The following is a 17058-nucleotide window of genomic DNA, read 5'->3' as shown; positions in this document are numbered from 1 at the left end:
GGGAAGATGGTCGCGAGAGGAAGCACCAAAAACGCGAAGGCAAGAACGATGGAAGAAGGGTCAGCGTCGACGCTTCATAAACCCCGGGCTTAGTCCACCACAACCGTCCGATCCAGGTCATCGAAACAAACGTTAGTATCGGACCGTCAGATTTGAACCGACGCCTGTCCAATCGAAGCTGATGCCCTCGCCGTACGATGACGGCGGACTTGCCAGGTGGCGATCGGCGATTGGGCGGCATTTAATGAGCGTCATTACTCGCGCGTGGGCAGCTTAATGAGTATTGGCACGAATTCCGAGGAGACCCGACGACTCTGACCGCCCCTAAAACAGTAGCGCAACAAGCAGCGAATGGAGATCAAAATCTGTAAGGCATAGCCATCAACTCGCCCATTGGCCGAAAGGGCCTCCTATAGCCGATCAGAAATACACTTTTAGGAGCGGCAAAGTGAATGTCGCTCGACCGAACTCATAGTCCAGTCAGTCGGACTTAGGGCCTCCTTCGACTAGACTTGAAGGGGAGGCATGTGATCCGGTGATAAAGACGGGCCGTGAATCCCCCGAACCGAAGAAAGACAACCCGACTGAGGGTCGGGTTTCCGATGCTCATAGGTAAAAAGGGTTTCAAGGCCGAGCGGGATGTCCGTTCGTCCGGTGCACAAGGCAACACAGGCAGGAGCAGTCTCATCCGAGCATATGACCGATGCAGAAGTAATACGCCTGTCGAGCGGCCTACCCGCTCGGCCCTGGAACAGACAGGGAACGCAAGAGGACAAAGGAGACAGATGATAATATCATCCTCGAAACACCTGCCGCCGACAAGCAGCAGAGTTGGCGGCCGAGCCGTACACAGGATCATACGGTGGAAGCTTCCACCGTCACATCCGGGATATGCTCGAACGATTGCGGAATGGAGCCAGATGTACTTTTCTGACACAGGCTCATTAAGATATGTTTGGGGAAACGTGCACGCATCGGGAAGCGTGCCCATATTTTCCCGGGGTCCTCCTATATAAGGACCCCCAGATGTCGATGAAGGTATGGGCAACTCTTTACTGTAGCCACATTACGCTGCTTCTCTCGTTGCCTGACTTGAGCGTCGGAGGGCCGTCGCCGGGAAACCCCTCCCGGCTCGGTTTCTTTGCAGGTTCGCCGGAGAGTTGTACCACCAGTTGGAGACAGCGGAGTGTGCCACGTCCCCAGCGTCCGTCGACTCAGCGCTCAGACAGGATCATACGATATCATAGTTATTATAACTATGTAGCAGTTATGAATAATATTATCGAAAACAAATTTTTTTTTAGAAATAAAAATAGACTAAGACATTTTGATAATAAATAAAACAGGCCACCACGATTCCAATAAAAGGAAAATCCTTTTAACTTTTGCCCAATTCATATTATAATTTTATCACCCATTGTTATACGAGCTGAATTTTATTCAAAAATGACTTAATTATAAAATTTAAAATTTCATCGTTAAAATTCGTAATCCAGTCATCTATTTTGCTACAAATTATTCTACGAAATTATCGTTTCAGGAGTTGTGTAAATCACATATAATTTAATTTAGTCTAGCTAGCGATATAATGAATGGGCATATAATGTCATTACTTTTAAAGTAATTTTAAGAAATAAAATAAAATTTTAGCAATTACAGCTCCTTTTTTTTTTTCGATGTCTACGTTTTTGGGAAGACGTTAGAGAGCAGAACGCAGTACGCAACGAGACACCCCAAATCATTACCTATGTGTCGGGATGTGCTACTAGGCGTAATGGTGCAGTTTTGTTAAAATTCCATTTGGCTCCGTTGATGGTAACCCTAGCACACGAGTCGGCAGATGGCACCCCGGCTAGCTTGCCATTCGCCTATTAGTTACAATTCTCCACCAAAACCCCTTTTCGAGGTTGCGGTTGCGGTTTCGGTTTCAGTTTCAGCTACTGCGTGGAAGCTGTCGATGGAGAAGCGACCCCGAGAAGCGCTCGGCAGCGGAAACGCAAGGGGTGAGAGTAGATGGGCGGAGCTGACTCCGGAACTGCTTGCGCTCATATTTACACTGATGCCGGCGGACGTGCTGGCGAGGACGATGTCGTTCGTCTGCCGCTCTTGGCGGGACGTTCTCGCGGAGCCATACAGCTGGTCCGTCGTCGACTTGGCAAACTGGTGCCTCCGCGTCGAGCGCACCGATGTCATTGATTTGGTCGTTCGCCGCCTCGTGGACCGCAGCAGGGGCACCGTCCGCCGCCTCTCCGTCTACTACCTTGGAGACTCCGGATTCGCCCACACCGCATTGCTGTATTTACTTACCCCCCTTTACTCACGTCTCGTTAATCTTTCCTGTATCTCTGCTCCGTAGCATATGGCTCTTCTGGTTCACGATCGATGCTTCCCTGATGAACCAGTGCTTCTTATACCCACGGATCGGAGTGTCCATTGTACATTCTAATTTTGATGTTCGCTCGTTTTTTTCATGCATGTGGAGTGTGATTTCAGGGCATTTATCTCATTAGCTTCGTTTTGCAATCTATGCTTCCTCTTATGTTACTTTCTGTGTCCGATTCATAGTTGTTCCTCGTCAAAGATTCATGGTCCTTCATACTGACTTTATGTTGGTTCTCTTCTTTCCTAGGTTGTCTCTAAGAGTTTCTTGCATTTAATTTTCCCAATAGGTTTAGTTAACTTTGCAGTGGCCTGCGATGAGCACTCTCCAATAGGTTTAATTTTCCCAACAGAGGTGTCAATTCGAAGACTTATCATGATAAATAGGGGATATAATTAACGTGAGGATTCATGTAGGTAATTATTACATGCATGAAATTTGTTCACTTCTCATCAATAGCAAGTTGAACTGAGTTTGACCTGAATTATGTGTGTGTACAATTATTTCTGTGATTTATCCATTTATTTTAGGATTAAGAAACGTAAGGACTTGGGAGCTGAGGCAGAACATGCTATCATGCATCTCGCTGATATAAAGTCTATTCCCTATAAGAATGTGTTATGTTTTAACATGCTATCATGCATCTCTCTGATTATAAAGTCTATTCCCTATAAGAATGTGTTATGTTTAACATGCTATCATGCATCTCTCTGATTATAAAGTCTATTCCCTATAATTAAGAATGTGTTATGTTTTAACATGCTATCATGCATCTCTCTGATTATAAAGTCTATTCCCTATAAGAATATGTTATGTTTTAACATGCATCTCTCTGATTAGAGTAGAGCTTGGTTGGTTTAGCCGTATTTCTGCATTTATTTTGTTTTTGTTTTTTTTGTGTTTTTGCAGTTGCAGATTGCTTAGCAAGCTTGAAATGCGAGAGAGTTTTGTGACTGACAAAATGGTAAAGGAGCATGCAAATTTACTCTCTAATCTCACTTTTCTGGACATTAGTTACTGTGCCAACATCACCTCCGAAGGCATCGAAGCACTCGGAAAGAACTGCAAGAATTTAGTTCTGTTGAGGAGAAGTATGCCACCGCCAGGGATAACCCCAGAGAATGGTTTACCTTCCATGGTGGACGAAGGGGAAGCCATGGCCATAGCTAACAATATGGTTGGACTCAAACAGCTTGAGCTTTCATATGGGAAATTCACCAATAATGGGTTGGTGGCGATCTTGACGAACTGCACTGCGCTTATTTATCTTGATATAGTAGGTTGTCGGAATGTTCAAATGACAGGCAACATTGAATTAATGTGTCGGAAAATCAAAACCTGCGTGTATACAGGATATAAGAAAGATATCTCTAGTGATGATTTCTCTACTGATTCTCCAACAGATGTCTCTAGTGATCAAGAAGATGAAGCATGAAGTAGCAACTTGTCGGGCTGTTATAATCTTGTTTGCTAATGTTTATGATCTTTCTACGTACTCTATTTTTAAGTCAATGTTGCTTTGTTCTTATTTTAGCTAACAAAAGTGGTGTAAACTCCTTCAGTTCAATATAGTTTATTATGACACTCAGTGGATCATTAGGAAACGACAAAACAAAAAAAAAAAAGAAAAAGAGAAGAATATATATATATATATATATAGTCATAATTACACCAATTTAATTTTTATTCCCAACAAAACCTTTATTCTATCATAATTAGCTATATATATATATAGATTCTCTTATGAGATGGGTCTTAATCTTCTATTATATACTCGTTTATATTTAAATAAATTTTATTAGATTTTATTACTATTAACTGTGTCTTTTTTGTCATTTTCTTTTTCAATTAATATGCATATTTATCATAATCTCATATCATCTAAATTAGAATATTTATCAGTTGCTCAAGTACATATGCATACCATCTTAATTGCTTTTCTTGGAGTTTTTTCTCAATAAGTACAATTTTTACTTTCTCTTTAATATTCTCATTTATTATTCTATCTATCCTCGTTTATTCACATATCTACCTTAGCATACCCAACACTCAATTCTAATAAGGATAACAAGTTTAATTATCATTTTATAAAATTTCTCTTTAAGTTTTATTAGAAGTACCTTCAGATTATAAAAAAAATATATCTAACATTTTCCTCCATTTCAACTATCCTAATTATATCCTAAATAAAACATCTATATCAACCTCTCTAATCTTTTTATAAAAATGATCTTAGATACTTAAAGCTCTTAATTATAGATAATTAGTCATCTCTTATCTTAATAATTATTTTACTATGTCTAATACTAAAAAAAATACATCTAACATTTTCCTCCATTTCAACTATCCTAATTATATCCTAAATAAAACATCTATATCAACCTCTCTAATCTTTTTATAAAAATGATCTTAGATACTTAAAGCTCTTAATTATAGATAATTAGTCATCTCTTATCTTAATAATTATTTTACTATGTCTAATACTACTAAACTTAAATTCTATGTACTTTATTTTTACTTTAATAAATCTAAAATATTTTACTTTTAGTATTTTTCTACTGTGATTTAAGCTTAAAATTTACTTCTTAATGTGTCTCATTGATTAAAATAATTATCAACAAACAACATCCACGATGACAACTTGTCTTAGATGAATCTAGTGAGCTTATTCAGGATTAATGTAAAAAGATATAGACTTAGATGTATTCCTAAATGTAACTCTAATTTTATTTATAAAAAAATACTCTCTTAATTTGTCTAGAGCCTTCACTCTTGTCATTATAATTTCATCTTTAATTATTTTAATATACAATACCTAATACATTTATTTTCTATAATTCTGTATATAATTTTTCTTGGGACTCAATCATAATTTTTTTTATGTAAATGAATATTATATGTAAGTTTTATTTTTTTTCTTGGTCTAAAAAAATATATAACTATCATTGACTTTTCTAGAATGAATCTAAATTTAATTTTCAGTTACTTTAGGGTGCGTTTGGTTTGCGCATTTTTCATTTTCATTTTTTGAAAAACGCGCGTTTCTGAAAAATGGTGTTTGGTTTGTATTTTCTATGTCTATTTTCTAAAAAAATAGATAGCATTTTCTGAAAAAATAGAGAATGACTAAAAGTCATTTTCTATTTTCTAGAAAACAAGCGTTTTCCAGAAAATAAAAATGGGACATGTGTAAACCAAACACACCCTTAGTTTTTCTGTTTTTTTTATATAACTCTATCAAAAAATTTCATGGTATGAGTCATTAGTTTAATGTCTCATTCCATGATCGTGTACCATACTTGGAGGCAAAGCATGCAAATAGAGCAACAACGAGAGGTCCAACATTCAATACGGTCATGTTAGATTTTGTCGCTGGACCGTGTCAACTAGGAGACCACACGGTTGTGGTGCATGTAGTCGTTTCTTCCTTTTTCTTAGGGTTCCATTAAAAACCAAGCCACCTAACCCTATAAAAATCACATAGAGGCATACAGATCATCTAGGGTTTGCGATAGAAACCCTACTTGAGAGAGTCGTTTTTGAGGTTTCAAGATTATTCTGTCATCAAGGAGCGCATTCTTTCGAAGACATTGATATTGTCTACAACGGAGTTCCTTGTAAACTTAATTCTTATTCTAGTTGTAAAATAGTATTTTTGGCTTGTAACTCCATTGTTTAGTTTCCCTAATTCTAGGATTAGAGAGTAACTTGGTGTTATGTTTGATTAAATAATGCATTGATCTTCTTTTTATTAACGATGCATATGATTCTTGATTGCTTCTTGCTCATTTCTTTTCATTCATCTATGTTGCTGGATTTAAGTTGGATAGTAACCTCATTGGGATAAACCAAGGGATGAATCCTAATTTGATATCATTGCATATAAACATACGATTGGATCCATAGAGAATAGGAGACATACTTCTCGATGAACCCTAATTCTGACCTCTAGAATCGACTTGAGAATTCTTGTCCGAGTAAGGGTAGTGTTTAGGTGATCACACTCCTCTAGTGATAGGAGTTTTGCTCAAAAAGAGTTCCCTAGCATGACTACTATGAAAGTAATTGAACTCTCTCAAGACTTTCACGATTTACCATCGAACTTAAAGGATCTATTCTAATTCACTGTTATGAGTTGCAATTAGGATAGATGCATTGATGTTTTCTTTTTTTTCTTCTCCCATAGACACATTCAATTACTTTTGGACTAATTCATTCCATATAATCATACGTTGAAATAAAAGAGGTGCATTCGTCAACATTCATCATAGTCAAATTGAAACCCTAGAATTACCTTCCGAATTAACTTTTTCACCATTTCTGTTCGATCACTCTTATTTCTTTTTCCACAATATACCTTTGCTTGATCATCTAGATAATATCATTTGCAAGTATTTTGCTATTCAATAATACGGTTTAGTAGACGATATTTTTATTACTTGACGACATCATCCGTTTGCAGTACAATCACACCAACTAACTCAGATTACTTTAAGTTATTAACTTTTTAAAAATATTTCTATTTAGTTTTTCATATTTAGTTGCCTCGGCTCCTAGTTTAGTTGACTAACTTTTTTTTCATGTTAATCATGAAATAATCTAAAATATTCAAAATGTATATAAAATATGTAAATGTGACGTGTGAAGTATTTAGTTAGTTAAGATTATGACTTAGTCGATTGGAAATAAGCTAAATATGGCGTAGCATCTCTTTACAACACGGTTGACTGGAAAAATCCTTTAATTTCAAAACACCTATTGATGTATTAGTTAAGTTTTGTGCCAAGTTGCTTAAAAAAAAAAATGCTATTCTTGCCCCAAAACAAAGGTCGCTCCTTTGACAACCTTCATTGTCAAAAGGTATTATCCTGGACTTCTTACTTGCGTTTAATCTTCTCAGACTTTTTATAAATCGATTAAGGAATTGACTCAAGCAGAAATCAAATCAAATAGAATATTTCTATTCGAAACAATTTGAATATTGATCAACTAGATAAATTATCCTCAGGATAATGGTATAATAGTAAGATCTTTCAACAAATAATTAAAGGATCTAAACTGCGACATACTGTAGATTATTTTCTCTCCATTGAGAAGCGAGTCTAAGAATGCTGGTCGTCTAAGTCTCCATGAGTTCTTTCCAATTTATCTTGATGATTAATGAAAAATTTGTATATAGTTATACTAGTCACTCCCAAGATTAGTCGGTTCGAAGACTTGATTATCAGTTGCCAACTAAAAAATGGATAAATTGACTGATGCCTAACTAGAATGTATCATTAATACTCTGCCCCCTTGCTAGTTTTTCAGAAGCCTTCTTCCCGGCTTTAAGAGTTTATCACATCCTTCGTCTCCTTGAAGCAGCTAATCTGGTCGTCAAAAGATAGTTTTGAAAGTACAATGCTTATCATAGAAGTTTATGGTATATGCAGGCATTAGTCAATAAGTCCGCGTTGATGAGGAAGTACACTCCAGTTTCATTGAGTATTCCTGCTCCAGAAGCCATAGTTGGCACCTCCATGGATATTGATTGCATCATCATTCACGGACAACAACATAGATCGTGGTGGAGATGGCAACCCCAAGCTTAGCAGCTACACACAACACCACTAATTACCTTGATGATTAATGCAAGTCAATCTGAAAACGCGGTTAGCTGATTTACATATGATAGGACATTTTCTATGGTTCTTCCATTGGTGAATCTTCCAGTTGGAATACCATTGTAGTTATCATGGAAGTCTGACCTTAATAGGGAATATGGAAAATGGTTCTTGCTGTCAACATCCGAGAGTGAATCTCCAAACATGAAGATGACTGGTTTACCGGTGGCGGCAGTAATGATGGGTGGGGGATTTGGGTGAGGAGAACAACAGTGGGAGAAGCCAACAGAGCTGCTGCCATGTCCTCAAAAGCTCAGGAAGTGAAGAGGGAATAAAGGAGGTGGAAGGAGGCATGCATTGGGGAAGTCATGGCCATGTCTCCATTTCTTTGTGGAAGAGAACTGATAGCTCATCCATTTGTTGAAGAGAATTGAGCAAGTAGCATTCCAAGCAAAAGATGGAGGTAGCTTGGAGATGTGGGTTGGTTGCAGATTTATGGTATGAGGTAGAATAGTTGGTTGCTTAGTTGCTTTACTTTGTGTTAAGTTACTCGCAGAGAAAGTTGAGGATTAATCACCAAAATACTAACAAGTTGAGGATGAAGTTTAAAGAAGAGGAAAGAAACTGTTCTGTGGTTTTTGTCACAACCCACATAAATGTAATTAAATTTGTAGTGTAATATAATTAATATTGTATTATTATATATCTTTGATTACAAAGATGATTATATTTTTTTATTTAGTGTCTATTATTTTTTATAAAAAATGTAATTTATATTATTATAAAATATTTATAATGATAAAAATATCCTACGATATCTATCGGTGATGGTCGACGCTGGAGGCAATAGCCAATGGCTCTGGCATCAATGGCCGATGACGGCCACAACCGATTGATGCAAGAAATAGAATAAAGGTATTTTTGACATATTAAATACTAGGGTTAGAATATAATCCAGATTACATGCTATTAGTCTTGTAATCTAAATTATAAAAGTTTATTATCTTTTGTAATACATATTACATTACATTATAGATTTAAAATTGTATCAAACAAAATAATCAATCTTGTAATATAATCCTGATACAAAGTAATCAATCTTGTAATATAATCCTGATTACATTACAAAGCTGATTACCCCTTATCAAACGTAGCCTAATATAATAACTCAATTTGCCAAAGGCAGAGATAGACTCAACTAGTGACTTGGAAAAAAAATAAAGGATTTTAGGAAAGCAAGGGATGGATGGTCAATAACCTCAATAGATGCTCTTGCTCTTGGTGAACAAATAATCACAAGAAATCATGACATTGGCAAGCAAGATAAACAAATTTTAAAAGGAGAGAAAGCAGCTAACTCATGCTTTAATGCCATGACAATTTTACATGGTTGTTTGCATACATTGATGACAACAAGATTTCATGCATCTACATTAAACTGCAACCACTATTTAGTTGCAATATGATCATCAATGATCTACTGGTTCCACCGCAGTCCGGAAGAGAAGAATGTACACCTTATCAATGGAGAAATACAGGAAACCTCCTAAAGAATGAGTGACATACGAACCAAAGCTTGTTCCGACAATGCAATGCCAAGCTGGACCGTATGTTGTGTCAAATTCCTGCAAATACAAAGACTACATGGTTATAGCACATGATTCATTGTGCAGTGAGTTCAATCTTTCCAAAGAGAACGTACAATCCAAAGGCACCTATGAAATACAATGAGTGGCAAATATCTAATCCCCACAATAAAATAAGTGAATACCGTGTCTTTGATGAATTCATCAACAAACAAGCAATCAAGGAATTCTGTCTACTTCAAACCTTTCATCTGAGAAAAAAAAAGCAAAAAAACTGCTTGTCAAATGGAACATAGTAAATGACAACTATAAACTGGACATGTTTCCCTGCCGACAAATCCTCTTTTGCTCTGTTATCCTTAATTTTCAAGTAAGTTAGACCATCTGAAGCTTCGTCTAACCAGCATAATCTTTCATAATTTGGATTTACATTGTGTAATTAATAAATCAAATAGGTCCATCGTCAATAATTATTCAAAAAGGTTTCTGTCAATACCACATGTTTTATTAGATCTTGGAGACTTCATCCAATCTAAACCCCATGTTAACTTTCCACTGGTGCAGCTATTTAAAGATTACAATAACTTCCATCAAATGCTGCAGTTCATTGTCCAGTATACAGAGGATAAAGGTTCGTTTACAAATAAACCAATTTCATAATGTTGGGTGGGTCCTATATGTAACTAAAGAAAGAGAGCTAGATGAGAGAATGGATGGATAAGAGGGGGCAATATTGCTGCATAGTGATTATTTCTGTATAGAAGACCCAATGCAGTTTCAAATCATATATCTACAATTCCAGTCATTTAAGACCCTTCATATTGTCTAAGCTATATGGAATAAAATCAGAGAGTTAAAAGAATAAGAATTAGATGTAACATAATTTTGGAGTTACTCATGACCCAAAAAACCATGGAACAGTTCACATATTCATGGTAACAAAGCATACCAACAAAATAATGACAAGTTCATAACTCAGTTCTTTTCTTTTGAATAAGAAGTTTAGTTCTCAGAAACAGGCAATGAACAAATTGCATCTACCATTGTTGCATAAGCGGTAAGCCTGCTTAACATTCTTCCATTTCTCCCTTGTTTCACCATTACCCAGTCTTTTCTTCAAAGACATTCATAAGCACACCGAACAAACCTTGATACAACCAATTACAATAGCGAGCCAAACAAATATTCACTAGAGATGACAAAAGTTGACACAATCTATCTATACGACAAGACCTAGCTCACAAATTCGTGACTTTAGATGAGCTGAACGTATTCAGGTCAAAAATGAGTACCCATTTATGAGCTGCAAATAAGTGGGTCAGATTGGATAAACAATGGGCCTATAAATTTCTAGAGATTTAATTATTTATATTATTTAATCTATATAAGTTATAAATGTATAATCTAATATAGAAATTACAAATATATAATACAATGAAATCTAAATAATTATATAGATTAGATTTTGTTTATATAATTAAAAAATAGTTATTACGTAGTTTGTACTCAGAGTTTTGTTTAAGTTTTTTGAATGGGTCATGTCATATGACGTGATTATGACCCATTTAATCAAAGAGTCAAGTCACATGACCATTTATGAGCCCTCTAACTCATATAATTAATCTAATTTGTAAATGGGTGGGTTAAACTACTTATAAAGTATGAGAGTAGTGCATTTTAACCTATTTATTAAATGGGTCGAATTCAGATTTAAATTAAATGGATCACAGGTCGATGTCTCATTGACCTATTTATGATTCGTCAACCTGAATTCCCACCCCTAATATGCTCTCTAGCTCTTTTATTCTTCTCGCAAGACAAGGAAGAAACTCAAAACAAGATAAATACACACTTCACATAGTATTAATGTCATTCAAGTCCCCACGAGATAGGTAGATGGTCAGTGCATGTGGCATTGTCACTAAGAGCTCTAGAGGTTAATTCTTGGCCGCGAAATGCTTGTCAGGTTCTTGCCCTCCCTCATGCAATGGACACCGTTCAAAAGGTAAAAAAAATCACCCATGATTTACCTCTCTACAAATGATTGTGGGACCGATCGCGTGGGCCGACAGGGTCAGCGTATGACCTTTGGCCACCAATGTCATTCAATCTGAATGATGCATCAATCAATTACCGATTTCAATTAATTTATAGCATTCAACATTAACGTGAGTAAAACCTGACAAATTCATTTCACAATTCTTTAGTCATAAGAAAAGATAAGAGAAGAGTATAAGGAAAAAAATGACAAAGTAATTAAGAATAACTAGTAGAAAGTCCATATAAGCATGGACAGAACGTAAAAATGGAATACATGCAAACACCAATAATTTTATAATAGCTCATACAAGAACAACAACCATCAAGTCTTATCCTACTAGGTGGGGAAGGATGAATAACACATAATTAAAATTAGCAAGTTAAAATAAATTATTAGAATACTCGTATTTGTTTGTTGGAATTAGAAAAATAAATGTGAATGCAATGCAAATAAGTTCAGAAAAATACTTGTTGGAAGTGATTAGGGATAAAGAAAATTATAGAATCTCATAGTAATGGTTGTTCTATTTTGAAGTCCCTTTGTACCTATATTTATATATATATGCAACTTAGCCTCAAATCTACAGATAAGGCAGCTCAAACGGCTATTTTTTCTTGACTTCAGCGAACTAAAATCATCTTCATGACTACAATGTATATATGGAAATCTTATTAGCCAACAAGTGCTCGCGAGTCCACTCAAACACCAGTTTATTCAACTGCCATAATATTTAATCAACTCAAATCAAGCTCAATTGACTCAAACAACTAAGGCAACAAGCTTATCGGCCAATGACTAGTTTGCTAGTTAATAAGACTCAAACAATTTCCAATCGACTCTAATGATTATGATAGTGAGCTTATCCGCCAACGGATAATTAGCAAACTTGAGTCCAATAGAAAACACCCTTAAATAATTGATTGCCCAGTTAACTTAATAGCAACTTCAGTTGACTAGAGCTAAAACAAACCCTTTTTGTTTATGAGAAGAACATTTATACTTGATTCCTAAGACGAATCAATACTAAGAATGACTAGTCAACTGAATCTACTTCAAGATGTCAACTTAACTCGAGATCAAGGTCAAACATCAACTACAACCTAAAACCCATTATTCCTTGATGGTACAACTTAAGTTCGACGATAGGAAAATAAAAAAATATAATGAATAAATTGACCGATGGGATGGAGCATCTTACACACATTTGTAGTGACCCAATCTTATTAAGATAAACATTTGTAGTGACCATAGTTTGTAGAATCGCGATCCTACGCAGGATCGATTTAGGGTCAGGATCGGATCGGTCAGGATCGGATCGTAGAATCGTACGATCCTACCAAAAACCCTTAAAATCTTATCATACATGATTAATAATTAGAAAAAATACCTAAAAATCTCATTTACATATAAATAAATAACTAATTTTGTATATATATGCAATCATTTACACTCAATACCTCAAATTACATTACTACATGTACAAATTTAAATTAATTTGTAATTCAACTATCATTCTCTTATAATAATAATATTTATATTTTCATATCATAAAATGAAAAAAAATATAAAATTTATATTAATACAATAATAATAACACATTCAATGTAATAAATATTTTCTTGGTTTATAAGATAATTTAATTTACAGGCCAACAAAGCACCTAACGTATATAACAGAAGCTATTGAATCCTTTGATTCAAATATGAACGCCGGAAATAATTTTCTAAAAACTGGTTGATGTCACACAATACTAGATAATAGGCATCCAAAAACTCATTATTTTGGGGAAAAGAAATGACAGAATATTATTGATAAAAAACTAACTCAAAAATAGTTAAACATATGTTTAAATAATTTAAAACCCTAATAAGATGAAAAAAGATAACAAAAAAAAGATAAAATCTCCTAGACATCTGAAAATGATTTAAATGATATTTTTTGGCTTTGAAATAGGGTGTTTAAGGATAAACTTTAAAATTTATTAAAGATCTCTGAACGAGCTTTGATTTGATATATTATAGGCCTCATGGTTAAATCCGAGTCAAAAGTTATGACTTCTCAAAGCTTCCACTGATCCTGCTCCGATTCTACCGATTCTGTTCCGATCCTACCGATCCTGCTGCGATTCTACTACAAAACTCGATTCTGCACGATCCTGGATCGATTTTGGATTTCCGGATCGTAGAATCGTACGATCCTACGATCCGGATCGCGATTTTGCAAACTATGATAGTGACCCCAATCTTATTAAGATCCGGGCATTGAAGTAAATGTATTAAAATATGAAAATTAAGCTAACAAAATAAAAATATACTTTAAAATTGTTGACATGTTTATTTTGTGTGGACAAATTAAGCTAACAAAATATAAATATATTTTAAAATTGATAACATGTTTATTTTGTGTGGACTGATTTGTATTAGTTTGATATATTTTATTTGCGTCAGTTCAGTCAGGCCTAGACAAAAATTGTAAATATGTCAAAATCTCATGAACAATATCAATATATAACTAATAGTACAATAAGTTCCTGTTGGAGCATGCAATTGGACAACTAGTTAGGTAGACAAGAGTGAATACCATTCATAGATACAAATAGAAAAACAACCTACTTTTGTTGCGATTTCAATAAGGTTACAATAAAACGTTAGAAAATAACAAAAGCACAAACCTATATACCACAGTGACAATGGCTTTTAAAATTATTCACCAACCCCCAAATTCCTAGTCACTGCCTATAATCCTTTTGGTGGATCATTCCTAGAATCCTTTTTTTTCTTCTTCATTTAAGTGTTTGAGATAGAGAAACCTCTTACAAGTCAATCGAGATAGAACAATAGGAATAGAACGGAAATTCTAAATTTACAAGAAAGTACACAAAATAATAGAGTACTAGAAATAGAAGTTTTCTGTTGAACACTTAATATATATATATATATATATATATATATATATATATATATATATATATATATATATTTATTTATTTATTTATTTATTTATTTTTGAAAAAGCCTCTCCAACTTTGGTCAAGATGTGAACAAGTTATGTCTAGCTTAGCTCAGCACGACTTGACCTAATCTAAGCATAGCCCATTCACGCCTCTAGGAATTTTAGCTAAGGGCGTCTCACCTCTAGTAGTCTCCCCTCATCCTTTTCCAACTTATGTTCCCACTTTGTTCATTTGGTTCAAAGCCTTGAAATATTCTTCTTCATCTTTCTCGCTCTTTCCACACACTACTACACTCTTTTTTTTAGGTGTCATATTTTCCCCTCAATTCTTCTATCATTACAACATCCTCCTTACACAATTCTTCCTTCTCTAGTTCTCCTTTGCTAACTGTAAAAACATCTTTCTTATCATTTCATCCATAAATTTCTTCTGAGTTTATGGCCTCCCAAGTCTCCTTACTGACTACCTCTTCTAAGCCTATGGCTCCTTAATGAAATAGCTTTCTAATCAGCATATGAAAAACCCTAAGCTCAGATTTACTTTCTAGTTGGAACTTTGAACATCTTTTTCATTGGTGAATCAGATGAACAATAGATTAGCCTCTCCTCCACTCTACCTCCTTCCATGCCTAGCACCTGTTATTGTTGAAACTATAATAGTTATATAAATCTGAAAGGACTTTCATCTGGTGGAGTGGAGGTAACTTGACTGAAGTCTTAGAGTTTAGAACAGGTTGGTGGAGGGTCTCATGGATTTAAACTGAACTACTTGTGTTTGGACGAGGTGGATTTAAGTTGAAAGATGAACATCTCACAAGGTAAAAATAAGTATAAAATTGACTTTGGCTAGTGCCATCATGGTGGAGTTTAGTTGTAACGTGACTTTTAGGGCTGAATGAGTTGATATTGATCAAATTTAATTTAGTTGGCTGAAGCAATTATGTCTGCGGTGGTGAAAATCTTGTCAGCTTGAGCTTTGTTGAGTATTGCAGTTATTTTTCAAATGCAGTCCCAAAAAGGACTATCCCTAAGTGTGTCCTTGACTCTCTTCCTTTAATCCTTTGAGTGCCAATGAGAATAACCAGCTGGTGAAGCCCTACCAGTGAGTTGATCCTGTGTTTGAAATAGTTTTAACCATTAGCTGAACACTGTATGGTCATGTATTGGGCTCCTTACAGGCTGAGCTCTTATACGCAGATTGATCAATGTTCCTACTATGAACTATTTTAAAGTACACATAATGTTTATCCAGAATACCCATGATTAGTGGGAAATTTTACCTGCATCAATTGGTATAGGTTTGGAACGCATTCATAACTTGGTTGGAGTTTGCTTTCTGTTACCTTTAACATATTGTACATATATTAATATATAAATCCTTTATCAACCCAATTTCCTAGTAAAAATCTTTTACAAAGGTAAAATCAAATATCTTCAGTTACCAACATAAAAGACGTCTTTGTTAGGCATACTTCCCACATTATCATACCAAAGTTGTACCTAAATATGTCGGCTTATATTCTAGAAATGCATCACGGTCGGTATTCACAAGATATTGAGAGATAGCAAACTGAAAAGCACCATTATAATAAAAATCCCAACTTTTCTGCAGCTTAGAACAAAGAAATGTAGATGTATATACTCAAGAGGAACAAAGGGAATCACTAGTAGCAGAAAACAACCAAACAGTCACGGGAAACAAAAGGAAAAGTAAGAAGAGGGGAAAAAAAAACTCATGCCTTCTTCAGCGCTAAGGCAAGTCGCTTGCTCTCGAGCTTGGGCATGGAGGCGAGCGTCTCGTGGGCACATTGGAATGCCCGCTTCTGCAACGCGAGGGGCATGTCGGCGCCCCTAACTTTGATGTTGGGTGGCTGATTCTGCTTCTGCTTCTCTCCGAGTGTCGGATTTCCGTCGTACCGATCTCCGTCGCGGACGGCTTTCTTCTTCTCCTCCAGCCGTTGGTCCTCGTCATTTCCCTTCTTTCTATGCTTCTCTTGATTGACGGGCTTATCTGTGGCCTCAACGACTTCTTTCTTGACCTGATCGGCGTCCACCATGATCCTAGTGCGCTGGATTAGCGAACTAAGGTACTGGCTGCGTCGCTCCAGCTCCTCCGACACCCCGTCCATCGTCGCTTTCTTCGCCGATTGCTCCAGGAGAAGAGGCCCGATGCTGATAGAGATTGCCGTGCCTTGCCCTGCCCCCCTCCCCTCTAGGTCTGTCCGGTTGTAAAGGATTCAGTGACGATGTGATGCCATGAATTTACCGGAATGCCACTACTTCCTCCCAATTTCCATTATTACGTACAGAATATTGTACGCTTAATAAATAAGGATCAGATCAAAAAATTTTTGCCACGTTGGCGGAGTTGGTCTGCATGGTTATTTAACGGAGATGAAATCTTTTCTCCTGAAAATATCGTGTCTCCGTATTCCAACATAATGTATATTATGAAAATATTATAGACACGGGGATATGATATTTTCAGGATAGAGA

At 35.8% G+C, this 17058-nt stretch overlaps 2 protein-coding genes across 2 annotated transcripts; one reads left to right on the top strand and one right to left on the bottom strand.

Annotated features, from left to right (window-relative positions):
- The first annotated feature begins 1924 nt into the window (after positions 1-1924).
- Positions 1925-3923, top strand: LOC121994439 (F-box protein FBW2-like). Its single transcript, XM_042548475.1, has 2 exons — positions 1925-2295; positions 3290-3923. Exons 1-2 carry the CDS (start codon positions 1958-1960, stop codon positions 3813-3815), a joined length of 864 nt encoding a protein of 287 aa, XP_042404409.1. The 5' UTR covers positions 1925-1957; the 3' UTR covers positions 3816-3923.
- A 5398-nt stretch (positions 3924-9321) lies between these two features.
- Positions 9322-16853, bottom strand: LOC121998218. The gene is made up of 2 exons (XM_042553016.1): positions 16302-16853; positions 9322-9608 (listed from the first exon to the last, which is right to left on the bottom strand). Exons 1-2 carry the CDS (start codon positions 16689-16691, stop codon positions 9453-9455), a joined length of 546 nt encoding a protein of 181 aa, XP_042408950.1. The 5' UTR covers positions 16692-16853; the 3' UTR covers positions 9322-9452.
- Positions 16854-17058: the final 205 nt, after the last annotated feature.

The sequence above is a fragment of the Zingiber officinale genome, chromosome 6A, assembly GCF_018446385.1.
Source record: "Zingiber officinale cultivar Zhangliang chromosome 6A, Zo_v1.1, whole genome shotgun sequence".
Taxonomy (NCBI): domain Eukaryota; kingdom Viridiplantae; phylum Streptophyta; class Magnoliopsida; order Zingiberales; family Zingiberaceae; genus Zingiber; species Zingiber officinale.
Note: the sequence above shows the minus strand (reverse complement) of the source record. Positions and strands in the feature narration are given on the sequence as shown.